We start from the raw sequence: 21,896 nt of genomic DNA on the forward strand, positions 1-21,896 counted from the left end.
AACGATAAAAAGTCCTAAACCGATATATTTAACTTCAATTTCTCCGTGTCGACACCGAGAAAGGAAGTAGGGCTAAAGGTATTTTCTACCATTTCATTAGAAGGATTTTGGAACCGAAATAAGGAGAAACTGCTGCACAGACAAGAGTATGGAGACGAGATGAATAGAAACTCTGTAATAATCTGTACAGAAAGAGAGAGAGAGAGAGAGAGAGAGAGAGAGAGAAAAGAGTTTTGATTTCGAAGTTACAAAAGGAAGATTTTCTTCTCGTTTGTTTGTGCTTTTCGACAAAAGGAGCACATGAGAGAAAATCTTTATAACCACACAGCAGCACACACAAAAACGTCTTCAAAATGGTAACAGTCCTGCACATAAAAAGAGCTTCGTTAACCTCTTTATACTCTCTCGTTTAAAATCTTATTCCCGCCCCCCGCCCCTTTCTTTCGTCGAGATACGTCTCTCCGAACAACAAAATTCTCACTAATTACACACGAAAACGAAGACTCAAGAATCGGAGAAAATATATCTATATCATTTTCTTTGGTATCTGTTTTCTATGGATTCTGAACACGAGACGAAATTTTAACAAGGGTTCTTAACCTCATTTAATCAACTACAAAAAGGGACTTTTAAGAAAAGCTTAATATTATTAAGTACAAAAGCGTATTTATTTGTTTAATGAAATGAAATGAAATCTTGCAGTTTTACGTCCCACGATCTTGTCGCCTACGCTAAAGGAGACGGTTATGATGAGAAATCAATCAAATGATGGAATTAATAAAGTGCGAAAGAACGGGAAAACCCCTAGAAAAACCCACGCACACGGCGTTTGTCCACTTGCCGCAAGCTGGGATCGAACCAGGGACCCTATGCACCAGAGGTGAACGCTCTACCATTGAGCCAGCTCGGCTCCACTACCTATTTATTTCCTTGGACAACAAGAAACAATGTATTTTTTTTTAAATAATGAGGAAACAAAAAAAATATTAAGTCTAAATTTCAAATTGAAATCCACACTATCGGTTTGTTTATTCAAGAAATTTTCAGTTAACAACTTGAGAGGGCAATTTATTCTAGAATTATTAACTATTTGCAACAATAACCACAATTCGAAGATGGGACCTGTATTTAAGGAAACCATCCTACAAACCATCCTACACTGAGAAAAATCCGTTATCCGGACAGCGGTATATTGTACAAATCTACGGGATCCTTATGTTTACTACGGAAATCTGTACGGAACATACGTTATGCATATCCTACATACATACTGCCTTTTTTGCCGCTTGGATGTTACATCATGCAGATGCAGGATGTTTGACATCTAACAGTCTCCCGTATATTACATACGTATACGTATGTTACATAGGTATGTAAGCTGTATGTTATATACGTCGATCTGTGTGTGAGATCTGTACCGCCTACATACAGTTCTTTCTTTCATACGGAAAGTACGTTTATTCGGGACACTTATACGGAAAGTACGTTTATTCGGGACACTTATACGGAAAGTACGTTTATTCGGGACACTTATACGGAAAGTACGTTTATTCGGGACACTTATACGGAAAGTACGTTTATTCGGGACACTTATACGGAAAGTACGCTTATTCGGGACACTTATACGGAAAGTACGTATAAAACATACGTTTTCAGTTCTACGTTTGCTACAGGATATTACATTGGATTGTACGTTAAATCCAAAAACTACAGGATTTGCGCATTGTAATGAGTTACTTTAATTTAGGATTCCAAAAAAAAAAAAAAAAGGAAACTTGTCAGCTGTTAAGCACTAGTGGCGCCATTAGCGGCGACCGGTAGAATTATTTTGCACTTATAGCGTTTTACATGCGATAGCGTCATAATCATTCTGAAAGCCAAACTGGGAAAAAGTTTACTGAAAACTATAGGAATAGTTCATGTAATACGTCAATTTTCCAAGTTATTATCGAATGTACGTCGTTATAATTCCGATTGTTACGAATGGTTTAGTCTGGAATATATGAACAATTGAATATTATATTGAAATATTAACAAAAGTTGGAAAAGATAAGTGTATTTTTCAAATAGTTTTGTTTTTTTAAAAAAGTGAAGTGGTTTAAATTTTCGGAGATAAATAGTTAAAGTAGTCTGAAAGGTCTAATTGATAGTGGCATATATAGGGAAAAGTGAGTTGTTAATGTGCTATCAGTATATTGGTGAGATATATTATATATTGTCGTATCCAGCTATATTTGATGTCTAGGATTCGGAATCTTCAAACTGATTAGTTGGAATTAATTATTTATTTTGGTTATTGGACCATTTGCTTATGATTAATCAATGTAGTCTAAACCCCTTAAGGCAGTATGTAAGGTCCAATACAGATATTCAGTTGGTTAATTGTTTCTTGTTCATAATTTTGATGCAGTTAAGATTTTCATAAATCCTTATTTCATTATAATCATGGAGTTTCACTTCTGTATCCTAGAATATACCTATATTTTACGGATAGATGAATGCGAAGATAAGAGCCATCCTAATTGCTTATTGTAGAAAATTGTGTTCGATTCCACTACTAAAGTAATATAGGGATTTTTATGCGCTACCTTCCCAATAAAACCTGCCATTTATTATAGTAAATAAAATGGAGGGAGAATTTTATACCCCCTCTCCCAGTAACAATAGCGAAGACTAAGTAGTGAGGTAGTAGGTACGTTACAGCATGTTTCTAGAAAACGAAGTTTTATCATTTCCATGTACTTCACGTTTATCCACATTGTTTTTACTAGTCTGTTATACTACTATATTTATCCTGTACGTACCGAGACTAATGTCTTAAGGGTCTTCACTACAGCGAAATTAAACTACCGCTAATTTTACAGTTTTTCTTTAATATCTTGAAAACAAATAATATTCGAAAAGCAGAAACGTAGTGAATTAGACAATACGATTTTTGCATGTGATACTGTTATCACAACTCATCTATCTACTATCAATTTGCAACTGTAGATAGATTTAGCCGTTTTGGCGGGTTCTGTACATAGCGGTATACCAAATGCAGTAGGTGAATTGTGGTAGAGGTATCACATACAAAATCGTATTGTCTAGTTCACTACGTTTCCGATTTTTGAATATTTTTATTTGTTTTGAAGATATTACAGAAAAACTCTAAAATTAGCGGTAGTTTAATTTTGGTGTAGTGAAGTTGGAAGACGGTTATTAGAAAAAATATACAGACTCTTATTAATGAAGACAGCAGAGTACCAAACAACTACATTAAAGTCAATTCAATATTACTTCAACGCAACAATGACAATTTTAATTTGTTCTCTTGATATTCGCACGCTTACGTAAGCATGCTAAGTAATTTACGTAAATTCGATGCTCTTCACAATATGAAATCTTAACGCCATTGCTTTCTCTTATCAATACTACTTGCTCTTTCTTAGTACGATGGGGCATCCAAAAGTCTGTGCAATCTCCTAGAAAATGGATAAACTATGAACCCTTTCAGACATGCATTTTAGATTTAGATCCTTGTATGTTAACCATGCTAACGATCCCCATACTCACCGTACCTAGCACCGAGTGATTTCTTTCTTGCTCTTTCTAGAAATGAAGCGTCTACTGAGAGGACACCATTTTGACACTAGGCATGAATTCATTTCTGAAGTTGAACTGTGGTTTCAAAGCCAAACTGCAGACATTTACACAACAGGTTTACGGAAGACCCGCAGCAAAAATGTGTCGCCAGGGATGGTGACTACGTAGAGAAGGACAATGCCATCACAGTGTTAGAGTTCTCCAGATGTATGTTTATGTAAATTTCTTCTAAGTGATTGCACGAAGTTTTTGATACCCCCTCGTATATTTCAGATAACGAAATCCAGACGATTTTTAAGGTGCCAATCATACTGCACTTGTAACATTTAGAAATAAACTAGTATACATCTCAATATGGTATACAAAACGTTTTTAAAAATTTCCACCAACTTGAAATATAATTGAAATATCTCTTAAAGTACACGATGTTGCATTTAAATTATTTATTAAATTATTATTTAGTAAGTTATTTATTAAATTAAATTATTATTTATTACTACTGGCTGAAATACCCCTTTTCCCACAGGAAGAATATATTATTAATGTTTATATAAAATCTTTGAAAGTAAAGACATGCGTGAAACATAGAACGACAAGCAAGACCGATCGGGTCAACTGACATGTCTCTTAATGTACGAGAAGTCCAAAGTCTGAAAGGTATGTAACCTGGAACATTGAAAAAAAAAAAAAAACAGTTAGATTCCTTACCTCATAGGTACTATTATTAGGGATGCGCACGAGACGAGTCGAGACAGGATTTTCCTGAGAAAATTCGAGTCGAGACACGGCTGTTCCAATAGAGAAATATACATTTTTCGAGTCGAGGCATCACTTTTACAGCACATTTTCGAGACGAGACAGCGACAAATCTTGTCTCGTGCGTATCCATAACTATTATTTATTATGTATTTATTTATAATCATTTTTGTATAAATTTTGAACGGCGCAATTCTTCCTTGAGTCGAGAATTAAAAAAAACTGCTTCGTACGCGATTAGATTTGATGACGATCTGTCTGTGTACAAAAATTGGTGACTCCTTTCTATGGAAAATCTGATAACAGACAGAAAGACATACACACACACACACACCACACACACACACACACACACACACACATATATATATATATATATATATATATATATATATATATATATATATATATATATATGTGTGTGTGTGTGTGTGTGTGTTCCTTTATATATTAGTGAGAAAGCATATAAAACACATGTTTCAATAAAAAGAAATAAATTATTGACCTACCTTTACTTAGCACCATAGTTCTGGAGCCTTCTCTTGCCGAAAGCAGTCCGTTGCACGTCGCATCTCCAGATTGAGCCACTTCGAAGATTGTTACATTGTTTTCATGCCTTTTGTCAAAAACAAAACAACGGTACTGTTCTTCACTTGTGGTCGCCATTTTGTGTTTTAATTTTCCTACTAAATAGCGGGTGGAACCTTCTTTCCAGGCTGCAAGGCATACTAACGTCTCCACTGGAATGATAAAAAAAAGAGATACAAATTATAAATGAAGAATTAAAACAAAATCACGAACTGTCATGAAAAGACCTGATACAATACGAACTGTCATGAAAAGACCTAAAACAAAATCACGAACTGTCATGAAAAGACCTGATACAATAAACAGCATGGCATGTCTAGATATTAGAGCAGTAATTTCCAACTGGTCGATCTGTGACGTAGGAGGTATCTTTTCAATCTGAGAAAAGCAGAGGAAAACACAAAGAGGAAAGAAGGGGAGAGATAACGTAGAACACCAAGTGTTGCAAGTGTACGCAAAGTTATGGACCTACGAGGAATATGTCTGCGAAACCAACAATTACGCTACCGCTGTTCTTATTTGCTTGCCACCACTGTCTCTTTTCAACCTCAGCATACCTGCCAGCTCCTTCTCATCTCGATGAGAAGGCAAAAAGTAAACTGTGACGTCACAGATCACTCAATTGAAAATGACTGTGATAACACACTGAATAACGAGTAATACTTGAGTAAAAGCTTCAAAGAACATGGGATGAAAATAATCATTAGAAATACAAAAGCAATGCTGATTGGAACGAAGCGGTCGGTATCAAATAAGAAAGGAGGAAGGAAGAAAATAGAACCAGGTGACTACTTTTCGAAACAGGGGTAGTATTATTAGTGATGAAATGAAACGCAAAAGTGAAATAAAAGCACGGATATGAATGTCGAGAGAAGCATTTAGAAGTAAGAAACGTCTAGTGTGTGTCTTTGAATAACGAGTTAAGGAAAGAAGACTCAAAAAGTGCTTTGTAAAATGAAATGAAAGCTTTGTAAGTCTTACGTCCCATGCTTATGCCGGCTAGGATGAAGGAGACGTAGATGATAAGAAATGAATAACATGGTGGAATGAAGAAAATGGGAGGAAACAGGAGAACTCCGAGAAAACCCACCCTCACAGTGTTTGTCTATCTCAAAGCTCACTTGGCGCGAGCTCAATTGAACCAAGAACTCCAAGCATCAGAGGTTAACGCTCTACCACCGAGCCACCGCGGCCCAAAATGTTTCGTGTGAGAAAAAATATGAATATCACGGAAAAACTACGAAAACAAGACTGGAGGCCTTTGAAATGTGGGTACGGAGAAGACAGGATAAAATTAGCTGGGCCGGACAAAAAATATACGAGGAAGAATTAGGATATTCGGTACGTTTGAAGCGATCAAATTTTAACTTTTATTGATGTATTTTCCCTCAAGAGCCGTCACTATTTGGAAGGAATGATATCGTGGAATATTCTCCTTTAGTTTAAAGTCCCAGGATTGGGGCCTCGGTGGCTCAGTGGCAGACTGTACACCTCAGGTGCATAGGGTCCTTGGTTCGATTCCAGATCGCGCGAAGTGAGCTTTGTGGTGGGCAAATATGTGTGTGGTTTTTTTCGGGGTTCTTCCGTTTCCTTCTACTTTCTTCATTACACCATTTTATTCATTTCTCATCACATCATCACCGTTTCCTTGAGCCTATCCGGCATAAAAGTGGGACGTAAAATTGAAAGATTTCATTTCATTTCATTTACATTCCACGATTATGCCTGATGGCAGTCAATGATAGTGAAATTAATGTCTTGCGCTCTCTCACTCGGAATCGAACTCCTGAGCATATGCACTAAAGACTCACGCGCTAGCCATTAGACCAACATCAAGAGATCCTGGATTATCTTTAGTATACGATAACAGTAGAGCAAAATTGTGGACTTGATTTTCATTCTACTTTTATGACAACTTATTTCATTCTGTTCATTAGCCTATTGAGCATACGTACTGTGTGGATCACCCTACTAATCAGAAGAACCCAGGACTACCCGTAAAAAAGACCAACCACTCACAAGAAGCTCATTGGAAACTAATAAAAACTCATTAACTAACTTTGTCCTGATTTATAATTCCAGCAAAAAACTAAAATTCGCAGAAAACTAATTAAAATTAGCTTTGTAAAAGGCGAAGGATGCGTAGGTGCATATGAAAAAGAAAGAGAGATCTAACATTATTATGATACAGTTTAAAATTAGATGCCCGTTCCAGTTTTTTTCTGATGAAAAATTTTCGCCTTCTTATAATATATTATACGACAAAGTACGAGAGAGAAAAGAAGAAGAGAAGCGATGCCAATCGCAGAAAGAGAATAAAGCAAAAAGATGGAAGTATAAAGAGAAAGAGAGAGGATAAGAAGGTAAAAGAAAAAAAGAATCGGGATGGAAAAAAATAGAAAAGAAAAAGTGGAAGACGAGACAGAAAAAAAATTGACTTTAATATAAGCATGAGAACAGATCACTTATAACTTTCTTCATAAAACCGAAAAGAGCTCCTTGATTGAGATTAGGGGAAGTGGATACTGGAGTAAAGATGGAACAGAAGAGAAAAAGAGAAGAAAGGAGATACCAAAAACGATAGAGAGATGGAAGGAAAAGGAAGAATATTGAAAGTACGAAAGGAATATCTGATCTGTAAGAATTAAAAAAAAAAAATGAAACTCAAGAAAGTCTGTAGCTGACTGGCTGATATATTCTTTGCTAAACTTCTATTTTCGTACAGTATTCTCTGATTTATTCAAAACATACCAGTAAGAAAATCCATGTAATTAGGTGAGGCGAGTATAATAAAATGTATGTAAGACAAGTAAACAAGTGTAGTAACGTAAGACATGTAAAAGAGTGTTGCATGTAACGTAAGACATGTAAACAAGTAGAACATGTACGTAAAACATAAAAAAGGGTAATATGTACGTAAGACATGTAAACAAGTGTAATATGAAAAAAAATTAAATGAAATGAAATCTTTAAGTTTTACGTCCCACAGTTATGCCGGTTGGGCTAAATAAGACAGTGATAATGAGGAATGAATGAAGTGAAGAAAGTGGGAGGAAACGGGAGAACCCCAAGAAAACCCACGATCACGGTGTTTGTCCACCCCAAAGTCCACACGGTGCAAGCTGGGATCGAACCAGGGACCCCAAGCACCAGAGGTTAACGCTCTATCAGTGAGCCACCGCGCCCTCAAGTGTAATAAGTACGTAAGACATGTAAACAAATGTAATATGTACGTAAGACATGTAAACAATTGTTATATGTACGTAAGATATGTAAACAAGTGTAATAGGTAACACATGTAAGACACGTAAACAAGTGTAATATGAACATGAGATGCACAAACTATCTCTGTCTGTGCAACTGCCTAATGTACCATTTTGCTGATGTTTATAGCCACATTTAACTAGTTTTGATGTCACAAATTTCTTCCCGCAGTTTGTGCATATCTTTCTGTTCCGTTTCAGTTGTCAGGATTCGATTGTCAATTCAAAATTGTCACCTCTGTCGCTCGTACACGACGCGGAATTCGACAACATGCAAGAGGACTATTTGTCTTCTTTTAATGTCACCAATCACCTCCCGGAGTTTGTACACATCTTTCAGGGTCATCCCGTATATTACAAACAGTATATGTAAAACTGTTAGAACTATGTGTGTCCCTGTTAGGACAATGTGCATCACTGTTACGACTATGTATACACTGAAAAAAATGTATATGGCGTACGTAAAATCGTGTGTTACATTTGTAAATCCAGTAGTTTTTGGACTTAACGTACAGCAAACGTAGAACTGAAAACGCAAGTTTTATAACACTTTAAGCATAAGTGTTCCATCTATACGTATTTTCCGTACGAAACAATATAGGCGGTCAGGATCACACATACAAATGGACGTATATAACATATAGCTCACGAAGGTAACATACATATATGTATGTAATATAAGGAAGACCGTTAGATATCAGACATCCTGCAACGGCATGATGTAACATATAAGGGAAGTGCCTATGTAACGAATAAAGTATGTTCCGTACTGATTTCTGTAGTAAGCAAGAGGATTCGGTATACTTGTACACTATACCGCTGTCCGGAGAACAGATTTTTCTCAGTGTATCAGGTAGAGGTATGCGTGTCACTGTTAGAGCAATGAGTATCACTGTTATGGGCACATGTGTCACTGTCAGGGGTATATATATATATATATATATATATATATATATATATATATATATATATATATATATATATATATATATATATATATATATATGTGTGTGTGTGTGTGTGTGTGTGTATGTATGTATAATATTGAGCAACACTGAAGCTAAAAGAACTGAAAGTTTTGCGAGTTAATCATATAAATCACGCTAGAAAAATCAGTTCTCCGGACAGCGATATATTGTACAAATATATCCTCTTTCTTACTACAAAAATCAGTACAGAGCATACGTTATCCGTATGCTACTTACGCACTTCCCTTATATGTTACATCATGCCGTTGCAGGATGTCTGACATCTAACAGTCTTCCTTATATTACATACATATATGTATGTTACCTTCATAAGCTATATGTTATATGCGCCCGTTTTGAATGTGAGATCCTGACTGCCTATATTGTTTCATACGGAAAGTACGTATAGATGGAACACTTATACAGAAAATATTATAAAACATACGTTTTCAGTTCTACGTTTGCTGTACGTTAAGTCCAAAAACTACAGGATTTACAAATGTAACATACGATTTCAAGGGTCTTCACTACCGCTAATTTTAGAGTTTTTTTTAGTAATATCTTCAAAACAAATAAAAATATTGGAAAAACAGAAACGTAGTGAACTAGACAATACAATTTTGTATGTGATACCTTTACAAGAATTCACCTATCTGCTTTTGATATGCCGCTAATTACAGAACCCGCAAAAAACTCCGCTAAATCTTTCTACAGTTGCAAATCGAAAGCAGATAGATGAGTTGTAATAACGGTATCACATGCAAAATCGCATTGTCTAGTTCACTACGTTTCTGCTTTTCGAATATTTTTATTTGATTTGAAGATATTACAGAAAAAGTCTAAAATTAGCGATAGTTTAATTTCGCCGTAGTGAAGACCCTTAAGTAAGCCACATGCAAATTTTTTTCTCAGTGCATACTATATATTCTGTTGTCTCGCTACAGCGTCATATGATGAAAAAAAAATGATTGGTGTACAATTCAGAATTAGTTCCACCTTAAAGGATGGTGGTGTTAGCGTACATCAATTATTTGGTTAATCAGAAAAATGAATTTACTCGAAAACTACGCGTAAGATTGTACACTCACCTTTTGTTCAGCCCAAACAGATCTATCTATTGATATGTTTCTCCAGTAGCGTACGCAAGAATTTAGTTCGGGGGGTCCAAACTCAATATGAGAGTATTTTATACTAAAATTCCTAAAATTGCCCCTAAATTAGGCTAAATTTACACAAAAGTCGAAATTTCGGAGGAGGTCCGGACCCCCAGAACCCACCCCCTGCGTACGTCTCTGTGTCTCTCAATTTTTTTCAAAAATTCTCTGAAATTTTAATAATATTGTAGACCTTTGCAAGTGTAATGTAGCAGGTACTTTTAAGAAAATGCTTACATTACTTCCTTATTACAGTCAATTTTAAGCTTTATATGTAGAGCGGTTACATAACAGGAAACAATATCCGAACCAACGATAATAAGGTTACTGGCTTGAAAAATGCGCAATAAAATAGCACAAAAATGAGTCTTATTCACACCTACTAAAGCTTGGACAACGACACCAAGATTATGGAGTCTCCCCGGAGGACACACCTTAGGGCGTGTTCCATTGTCAAGCCTCCCTTGTTCCATCCTACAGGTCCCGAGAGTAATGAAAACCGATGACGTCAGCAGGAACTACTTGGCTCAACCTTCCTCCAGGGTCATCAACGTAACAACCTCTACAACTAAAGGTTACTGTCATGGGTCACCAATTAATAATATCAATTCGAACCCTCCTCCGTTGTAGCAGCGGAAATTCTCCTACTGAGAGAAGGGACGAGTGTCTCTTGTAAGTGTGAGGTTCAGGTTTGATTCTGGCGAACTTAAGAGTCGCGAAAACGTAAAATGAAATTACGTTAATTTTACATGTTTTAAATAAAAGGATGGGGGCACGGTGGATCAGTGGTACAGCGTTCACCTCTGGTGTCAGGTATCTTTATTCGATCCTTGACCATGTGAATTTGAGGTGGATAACATATGTCTGTGGGTTTTCTCTGAGTTCTCGCGTTTCCTACCAATATTCTTATTTAATGATTTTTTTTTTTATTAAGACCAGTCTCGTTTAGCCTAAAACGTTCAACTCTCGAACTTTAAGACTAAAAAAAAAAAATGATTTTCTTTTACCAAACATATAATAGTTCTAGAAATAAGAAAGTTGACAGTTTATTTTTCCTCTTCCCAGTGGTTTAGTGGTTAGTGCGTCTTTGTTGCAAAGGATCCCGGGTCCATGGCGGACCACTTCCCTGTTTATGAGCGAGCTTCCTGGACACTGGCTTGAACGTTGTCACGTCAGAAAGACCAAGACAAAAGAGCAAGAACAGAAAGGCGTGTGTGTGTGTGTGCCTTTGTGAATCTTTTCAATTTTTAAAAAAAAGGAAATAAAAAATAAGAAAAAAGAAAGAAAAAGATAAAGAATAGGGCATAATTTAAATTTTGTTTTAGGTATCATGCCAATAAAACGTAAGCCTCACCTCACCATAACTGAGGCCAATCATAAAAAAAAAGGAGATAAATCATACGAAAAAATAAATTTAAAAAGTAGTAGAGAGAGAATTAGGGGTAAGAGGCAGTAGCGTCTGCCATTTAATAAGACCATATGAAATGGCAAAGGCAGGGGAAAGTAGAGGCTTGAAAAAAAAGAAAGATCAGAGTCAAAAGGGCTCCGCAACGAAAGAGCCTCACATCAAGAAACCTAAGATGTACTCCGAAGAGCCGACTAGATGAAAAATATTCTGTGGACAGTACCTGATTTATTTGTGTTGAAACAACATACATGTGGATCTGTATTAAAGGTTAGTCAAAAGTATTATGACAGACAAAAGTATTATTACCCAGACTTTTTTGACCAGGGTCCCCTTTCAACCGAGCATTTTCAACGCGGGGCCCTTTTTGACCAGTGTCCTTTTGTCAGGGCCCTTCTAACATGGTATTGGCTTGGATGACATGTACCCCACGAATGGTCAGCAAGCAATCCAAATCTCACTCCGTGTGATTTGTTTTTCGTGTAGTGTTACACTAAGGAGGAGATGTATAAGTCCAAATCTCACATACTGAAGGAATGGGAGGCGCATATTCAAGAGCTTATTGCCAACATTTTAACTGACTTCTTTCAGAAAAATGTAGATTGTATTCCTGGCTGTTTGAGGAAGATGATTAACAACACAAGCGCCAATGTCGAGATTTAATAGCTGTATTCTTTTGTTTTATTTATGTAACGAAGGATATGTACACTCATGTCTAAAATTATTGTCGCATGTCTATAAATATGTTGTTGTAGGAATATAATTTGATAACGAATTCGCCCGGTATTTCTTATAATGTTAGTATGTGTATAATCCGCAAAGGCATGTATGTGGAAAATTTCATGTCAAAAGAGCAGTAAATAAGAACAATAAAACGAAAATAAAACCTTCTTGTCCATTTAGCAATATTTTGTTTTACTCATTCTAATTTTCGTATTTATAATTCCTTTTCTATGAAATTTACCAGAAATATACCCGATTATACACATAGTATCAGTATTAAAAGTACCCTGCAAAATCATTGTCAAATTATATCCTTACAAGAAGACAGTTATAGATATGCGACAATCATTTTGGACATGAGTGTACATGTTTTCTAATAAATAAAAATTAATATCACAAAATTTTTATCAGTTTTTAGTGCCTAATTGTTTCTCAACCATTCTGTAGATTGCACTAGTACATAGTGAACACAGAGTACAGACGGCTGCAGATATTCCCACATTTTACTGATGTCAATTTTAAACTACTTAGTACACGATAATAGTCCCGATTAGTCAATATAGTCAGGCATAAATCTTCAAGAACACTACACGTATGGCGAACTCAATGTTTAACAATGTAACACGGAAGGAAAAAACTGGCATTTATGATTCGAAAAATGGCAGAGAGTTTAGATCTGAAAGTGGAGTGGAGACAAACAAGAAATGAAGAATTATCAACAAGGGAACGTAACGTAGAAAAAAAAAAAACAAAGCAATATCGCAATCCGCTACACACGCTACACATGACATGATGAAGAACGAAATGACAGCATGCAAGCTGCAATTTTCACTTTTTTTTTCATGTATTATCATTTAGATCGCATTGTTTTCTAACCCCTTTTTGTGCTCAAAAGAAACGAGGTACAATATAATATGTGAATGAGAAAGAGGGTTGATACATACAACAATTCACCCCGTATTTTAGTTTTTATCTACAAAAAGCATCATTCCACTTCTTTCCGGCTCTCATTGACAGGGGAAAACAAGTCAAATACACGAAGAAAAAAGGGGGATAGGGTTTACAAAATAGACACTAGGAGAGGGAGGAGATGATAAACATTAGTTTTCTTCATGACACCCAAACATGATTTTGTTGTGTTCCCATTTGGTTTTACACACACACACACACACACACACACACACACACATATATATATATATATATATATATATATATATATATATATATATATATATATATATATATATATATATATATATAGGGTTTACATAAGGATACTCTACACGCTAGGGAAGGGTGAGGGAAAAATGTAATGGACAAAAAGTGACGTCAATATCATGGTGGATCCATAAGGATCATAAATCGTCTGCCGTCCATGAAAAATGGGAAAAAAGGTGTGCGAACCTTTGCGGGAGGGGACTTGTAGTACGAAACATGCAAACCATCACTTATGGCTTCTTCTGACCTGCCCTGGTTGAGTCATTTTATAATATCAGCTATCTTCCCTGTAGGAAACATTATTGTAGGTTTTGTGCCAGATATGGGGAAGTGAGGGAGCGAGTACTGCATTCTAGGAAGTATAATAATCAGGATATGTTTGCTTCAGAATACACTACAGATCCCGTGTTATTAGAGCCCTCTTATGGGTACATGGGTTAGCGTACGCATCTTTGGGCTCGGCTTCGATTCCCGGTAGTAGCTTATGTGATTCGGTTTCCACTTTAAGTTGATCGATGTTTAAATGTTCGTGAATCTGTCCACACCCACACCGGCATTAATTTTAAAACTTATGCCAAAGATTAGTGTCCAATTAGTGCTGACGACCTGTAACGTTAAAATAATTTGTATTGTTTCACAAACGTAAAAAAAATCTGGGTAGGGCTAGGTTCACGCTAGTCCAATCTACTTAACCGATTGAGATGAAACCTATACACGAAGTTAGTGTTAAATTAGTGTTGTCCATGTCGCATAAAAAATTAGTGATGCTATCAGAAAGCCAAAACGTATTCCAAAATTTTTAATGGCGGCATTATCAAACAAAACAATCGATCAATCATTTTTTTATCATAAGATAAATAGCACTAATTTTCTTTCTATGCAGTATCGTCAACACTAACTTTGTAGTATAGATTTCATCTTAAGTGGGTGGGGTTAGCATGAACCTAGCCCCACCCAGTTTTTTTTCTGTTTTTTGACGTCTATGTAACGCACAAAAATTTTCAACATTAGAGGTCATCAGCACTAACTGGACACTAACTTTTGGCATAGGTTTTAAAATTAGTGCCGACGTGGGTGGGGGCCAGATTCACGGAAGTGACGTCTAAAATAACCTCGCTTATGAAAGGGACGATAAGCTTGAATCCAACTAATTTACGTACATTCGTTCAGATATTTATGGGCACATTTATGCGATTTTTTGACTTTATGCTGCAGAGCAGGGGCGTACCTACGAAGGGGGCCCCCAAAACTTCCTAACTCAACATACATTTTCATACTTCCTCAATAAAACTATAGTTGTTTAACAGGAAAATGATTGATGTAGCACGAAAATTTGATCTTACTGCTCATCTGTACTCTTTCTCTTATAAAAACAATCTAGTTTTACCATTTTTATTCTGAAAATATAGGTGGAAGTATTTTTACAATTACTTATCGTTCTTTCGGGTGCAAAATAATTTCCGTTCAATACTACAATGACGTAGTGGCTTGTAGGATTAGATATCCCCCAAATCCTTGGACCCCTCCCAACAAACGTTTTTGGATGCGCTCCTGGTTAAGAGTCTTCATAACGGCGAAATTAAAATACCGCTAATTTTACAGGTAATTATGTGATATCTTCAAATAGATAAAAGATAATCGAAATGTGGAACAAGAGCGCCCTAGACAATATTATTTTACATGAGAAACCGTTATCACGACTCACTTATCTGCTTTCGATTTCGAGCCATTTAAAAAAAAATCAGCATTTATTTTCGCGTTTCTAAACAGCTGAAAACGAAAAGCCACTAGGTGACTTGTGATAACGGTACCTCACGCAAAATAATATTGTCTAGGGCGCTCTTGTTCCATATTTCAATTATCTTTTATCTATTTGAAGATATCACATAATTACTGTAAAATTAGCGGTATTTTAATTTGGCCGGAATGAAGACTCTTAAGAGAAAAAAAAATGCTACTTTTCCTTACAACGCTAAATCGATTTAAAATAAATGCTTCTCACTATCTCGTATCGATCGAGCTTTAAATAGATGAATATTGAAACCGGAAGTCATAGTGGATTTGTATCAGTTCTGTTTTAGCAGAGAGAGGCGAAATTTATTTTTGGGACGCTTAATCGATTGCAGGAACCCAATTCTAGTTATCAATTACTGTTTTAGCTCTATATTAAAACCGGAAATGGTTTTATTTGCACCATTTCCGGTTGGAATATCACGTTTACTAATCAACTCTATTTCTAACTTTTTGACACTCTACACCCTAATAAAAACTAATAGTGATACAATGTAGTATTTTTTTTTAAAAAAAAGATTTTTGTCTCACGGCCAGACAGACAGAGTAGATATATAAAGTTGTTATGGACTCCTTTGTTATAGTCTCTGATAACTCTTTGTTATCTTCATTATATTCCACCTCAACTCTAACTTTTCTACTAAAACCGAAAAGAGTAGAAATATACTTACATTTCCGGTTTTTAATATTGAGAAAATATAACGGCATACATCACCGGTATTCAGCCATTATTGGCAAGTCACTTGCTCACAGTGAGAAGCTTCCATGCTCCACAGTCTTCCGCTAACCTCTTCTTCTTCACGTACGATTTCTCTGTTTTGATATAGTTCATTAATTGTAGTCTTCCTCTCCCCCTCCCTCTTTTTCCTGTCACCGTACCCTCTAGCACATCCCTCATGATACAGTTCCTTTTTAGCCAATATCCCAACTAGTTTCTCTTCCTCTTCTTAATAATATTTAAAATTGTTTTTCCTCCCCCACAATTTGTAACTTTCTCTCATTCATTTTATGCTCGAACTAGCTAATTCTTTCCATTCTTCTCCATACCCACATTTCAAAAGCTTTCAGTAAATGTTTCAGCATTTTTGTGTAATGTCCATGTTTCTGACCTATACAGTACAATGCTACACACGAAGCATTTTATGTGTTGTTTACTCAACTCTTTATTATTCAAGATCTCACAAAATAATGCCTTTCTTCCTCCTAAAGGCTTCTTTTGCAATTCCTATCCTTGGTTTTTATTTCACGTTCTATTTGTTCTACCAGTAACGGCGTACAATTCAAATTTATTCGCGTGGTGTACACAAGATACCGTCAACTTGTTATAAAAATTGAATTTCTATTGCCAATATTAAACTCCAAGTCTCTACAATAAAATGACGTCAGTGGTAGAGCGTTCACCTCTGGTGCTAGGGGTCTCGGGTTCAAACCCTGCTCCCGCCAAGTGAACTATGTGGTGGACAAACACCGTGTGCGTTGGTTTTCTCGGGGTTCTCCCGTTTCCTCCCACTTTCTTCATTCCACCATTTCATTCACCTCTCATCATCACCGTCTCCTTTAGCCTAACCGGCATAACCGTGGGACGTAAAACTCAAAAATTTCATTTTCATTTCAATAAAATGACGGTTGTCACAATCATATAAAGTGCAATAATGACCAGACTATTTGACACATAACACATTTGAAAATACATGGATGACCAGGAACAAAAGCAACTGAATTAGAAAAATGAAAAGTTAAAAAAAAAGAAGAAGCAAAGGATGGACTCTAAAATAAAGAAGGATGCCTAAGGTTATCTACTCAGCTCCGTGTGGAGATATTTAATGAAGGAAAACAGTAATATTGATGAAACCATTGTATTAAATGTGAAAAGAAAGAGGGTTTTATAAAAAAAAAACAGAAAGAATAGTCACGCTAACTTGTAGTTTCCGGAATGGAAAAGAAAGAGAGAGGGAAAAAACCAGAAAGGAGAAGATGGTTTTGAAGCGAACACAGGAGAAAGAGAGAGAAACGAAAAGTGGAAAAGATGAAGAAAAAAATAGAAAAAAGAATTAATAGCGACATGAATATTCTCTGGAGCTTAAACGTAGGTAATTTACCATTTCCTCATTTTTTTTCGTTTCTCCAGGCTCTCCTGTTTTTTTCTTTATTATCATTTTTTTCTCTTGAATATAGTGAAAAGAAGTAGAGAGACCTCTGATGTATTGACCTTTTCTTTCTTTCTTTCTCTTTTATTATTCTTCCAACACGAAGAAAGAACTATATATATAAAAGGGTGAACAAAAATAGTTCAGTGACCCAGAATGAGGAAAGAAATTACTAAAAACCCAAAGAAGCCTTTTTAAACTTAAAAAAAAGAAGAAGAACAAATCTAAGGACGGAAAGAACATAACAACAACAAAAACAAGGCAATAAACAGTTTATAATAGAGAGTAAATAATAATAAGTGTAAGAAAAAAATATTACAAATACAAAAAAATGAAACCCTAAAAGTCAGTGTATATCCTTAGAACTTGCAAAAAAAAAAAAAAAAAAAAAATGTTGTAGATGTTACATCTTTGGTCATACAACGCTGTAATGATATTAATTTCAAACGTTTGCCACTTTTAAAGTATCTGTGCCTTAAATATTTTTTGATCGAAGTTCAAGAGAACAAAGGCCGCGGTGGCTCAGTAGTAGAGCGTTCACCCTGGTGCATGGGGGGTCCTTGGTTCGATGCCAGCTCGCGCCAAGTGAACTTTGTGTCGGACAAACACCGTGTGCGTGGGTTTTCTCGGGGTTTCCTCCCACTTTCTTCATTCCACCGTTTCCTTAATTTCTCATAATCATCGACTCCATTAGCGGAGCCAGCGTAATCGTAGGACGTAAAACTTATCATTTAATTTCGAAGAGAACATTTATACTTTCTTATATTTTGTCTTGCATTAAAACACTCATTCACATTCTGCTCTCCCCGTTGGTCTAGTGACTTAACGGCTGCGTGTCTTTGGTGCAGTTCCCGTGGAAGAGCGTACAAAAAAAAAAAAAAAAAAAAAACTATAATTTCACACTCATTTGCTTTCATTTTACATCATCCATCACATTTAGCCTACAGAGTAGGCATCCCATCATTGCTTTAATGTTAATTGGGTTGTCTACACAGCAAGGCGCACAAAAATAATCATGTATAGCAGTGTTTTTTGAAATGGAGTATTTCATATTAGGGAAAATCTATTTCAGTACATATTCACATTGCAATAAATGTGTCACTGTTAGGAGGTAAATAATAGACACAATCTGCTACTACAGAGTACACAGTAGATAAATAAATAAATACATTTATAAATAAGTAGATATATAAATAAATTTATAAATAGCCTGTTTCAGCAGAATAAAAATTACCACTTGCAAGAAATATGTGTCTAATTGTTAGAAGTATTTGTGTCATTATTAGCAGTATGGATGTCACCATTAGGGCAACAACAACAACCGATATACAAAATCTGGTTTCTTTCTTTTTTTTCTTTTCTTTTTTTTTTTTACATATACCACACAGAAATAAATAACCAATAATTTCTAACAGGATATTTCAGTTTAACAGGTCCTCCCGTTTCTTCCCACTTTCCCATTCCACCGATTCTTCTATCATCATTCACTTGCTTTAATCATCGTCTCCTTTCGCCGTGAGACGTTAAACTGAAATACTTCATTTTATTTCCTATGGCCAGTTCAGAATGGACGGAGGGGAACTTTACTTTCACCCTCTTATCGTGATGTCCATATCATAATAGCAAATACCCCGGAATGGTAGACAACCCACATTACATTATGGTAAGGTGGGTTGCCTATATTAACATAAGCATAGAATAATCTTGATTTTATTTATTCATTTATAGATATTGCTGAGCATTATTGGCATCTATGACATTAAGCCGGTTACGTATGATGTCAGATTAGAACTCTCGGTGAACATTATCGAGGACATTGGGGAAGGAAGGAAGCGGTCTGGGACCTGTTTGAAAAGTACCACCCCGGCCGGCATTTGCCTGGTATGAATGAGGAAAAAACTCACAATGGCTGGCCTGAGAAAGCTTACACCTTTTCGACCGAATATCCCCACCGGGGGTCGGATCCGGAACCGCTCACACCGAAGGCGACAGCGTTAGCGACTATGCTACGCTGAGCCACATAGATTAATCTCGAGCTTCGTTTGATTTGATTAGCGTCCCTTTCAACAGCGAGACTATAGAAGACGCGGACCTATGGCCTAACGTGGGATCCAATCTTCACCAAACTTCGCAAGGAAATAGACTTTCATTTGCTTTGTAGTCATGCGAAATATTTTCCTATTCAGACTTTTGGTTCCCGGGTTATAACCATCAAAGTTTTAGTTTAAATTTAGTCAAATTTTCGCAGAAGAAATTCAATTATTGCTATTTAGAACAACAATTCGAGGAAAAAACATGAAACAACATAAACAAACGTTGGTTTGAGACATAACGAAGTATATGATGCACAAGTTGATTAACTACGTTGCAAACGCAGCACGTACTCGTATTGACAACGAATATTTGTTAAAATTAATAAAGGACAAAGTTTTCCGTAAAATACTGCTTTTTTGTTTAGTTCAACATCCCACGTTTATATTTCGAGGGTAATGATGACATGGATAATAATGGTAGAATGACAAGTGGGAGGAAACAGAAAAGGCCAAGCATACGGTGTTTGTTCACCACAAGGCCAACTTTGTAGGAATTGAGATAAAACCAGGGATCCCTCGGATCAGGAGGTGATCGCTCTACCACTGAGCCACGGCCGCGCAAAACTTACTAAGTAAAGTACTCAATGTTGAAATGATCTTCTTGCTCACTTTGCTATCCAAGCGTATGGCGTCAGAATTATAATCATATATTATATAGCATCGCATTCTGGTAGCCAACTACTTGAATTTCAATGATTTTGTGTAGCAAACTGTGACACCACGCTACTTAAAGAATATATATACATATGGTGTTACAAAAATGTCACAATATTTTGAAAACAGACTCCTCACATCAAAAAAAAAAAAAAAAAAAAAAAAGTTCATATAGACCTGTGCTCAAAAGTGGATAGTTTCTGAGTTATAGGGTGCCGAAAACGCGAAACAAGTAAACTTTCAAAGTTCACAGCTCCACTACTATGAGACCTATCGTAGTTGGATCACAAAATCACTGAGGAACTGGTATGTGAACTATCCAAATATCTATATTTAAAAATGCACCAGTACTTGCACACCAATTTTTAGAGAGGTAGGTGGAGAGTGATCAAGTACTCCCAAATAGCGTCTCAAAGGTGGTTTTGCAAGTACCGGAGGTTCTGAAAGATGAATACGATCGGTCCTATTAGTAGTGGAAGTATGGACCTTTAAAGTTCATTTTTTCACGTTTTTGCATCCTATAACAACGAAACTATATTCTTCTGACTACAGGTCCATATTGTAATATCCCATGTGAAGTTGTTTACAAACAAATCCACGCATCAAGTGTTTATAAACACCACCTCGTGCTTCGTCAAGAGGAACTTCCACCAGGGGGACCTGCAATCACCTGCAGACGACGTTTAGCCCCTCCCACGGAGCAGAAGACGAAAATTGAAGCAGCAGCGCCACCGCCACCCAAGGGACGCTATAAATTGGACAGAAGAATCCAGCTCAGTACCAGATTTCTGGTGACCCTCCTCTAGTCTGCTTCGGGACTTTAGGAGTAACCTACCCCAGGGCCTCTAGTCTGCTTCGGGACTACGCCTTTCCTTTCTCCTGGCTTTGCCTGCTTCGGGGCTCTGACTGGGAATCCTAATCACAGCCACTTAGCCTGCTTCGGGGCTCTGTTGGTCAACTAACCAGCCCGCTGCTTGCACGGAGCTTTGGGTCCCTTACTCCACTCCTCTTAGTCTGCTTCGGGACTTTGCGGGGATCCTGTCTGCGACCACTCGGTCAAAGACTACCTTTTACTTACCTTTTGAATTAGAGATCAGGTTGTATAGTATTTTTGTACAAATACTTTATAGTGGATTTTATTATAACAAAACTGGTAGTGGGAGTTCGATTCCGGACGCTCTTTTTATTAACAGCTCTACCTCTTCCTTATATGAGACAAAACTACACAAAAGATTATAATATTCTTCTGACTACAGGTCCAGATGAACTTTTTTTCTTGTTTTAATGTGAGAAATCTATTCTCAAAATATTGTGACAAATTTTTCTAACACCCTGTATATATATATTTTTGTGTGTGTGTGTGTGTGTGTGTGTGTGTGTGTGTATTTAACTTACAGATATAGAAGAATATAGAGACGATAGATACAGAGATACAATTACAGTGAAAATAAAAAAAGAGAAAGTATTCTGAGAAAATTCAACTGGAGAACATCGTCAGAGATATCCTTCCTTCCGCAAAAGCGCCACAGAACCACCAAACGAAATGGG

General features: G+C 36.4%; 1 protein-coding gene across 1 annotated transcript in view; it reads right to left on the reverse strand.

Annotated features, from left to right (window-relative positions):
• The window catches only part of LOC145672417 (uncharacterized), a 572,617-nt gene that overhangs the window by 112,222 nt on the left and 438,499 nt on the right, over positions 1–21,896 (reverse strand). Inside the window, exon 5 of the mRNA XM_081741570.1 lies at positions 4,851–5,081. Coding sequence (XP_081597696.1) covers positions 4,851–5,081 — 231 coding nt within the window. The remainder of the gene's footprint in view (positions 1–4,850; positions 5,082–21,896) is intronic.

Source organism: Thermobia domestica, chromosome 16 (genome assembly GCF_964235325.1).
Source record: "Thermobia domestica chromosome 16, izTheDome1.hap1.1, whole genome shotgun sequence".
In the NCBI taxonomy this organism is placed as follows: domain Eukaryota; kingdom Metazoa; phylum Arthropoda; class Insecta; order Zygentoma; family Lepismatidae; genus Thermobia; species Thermobia domestica.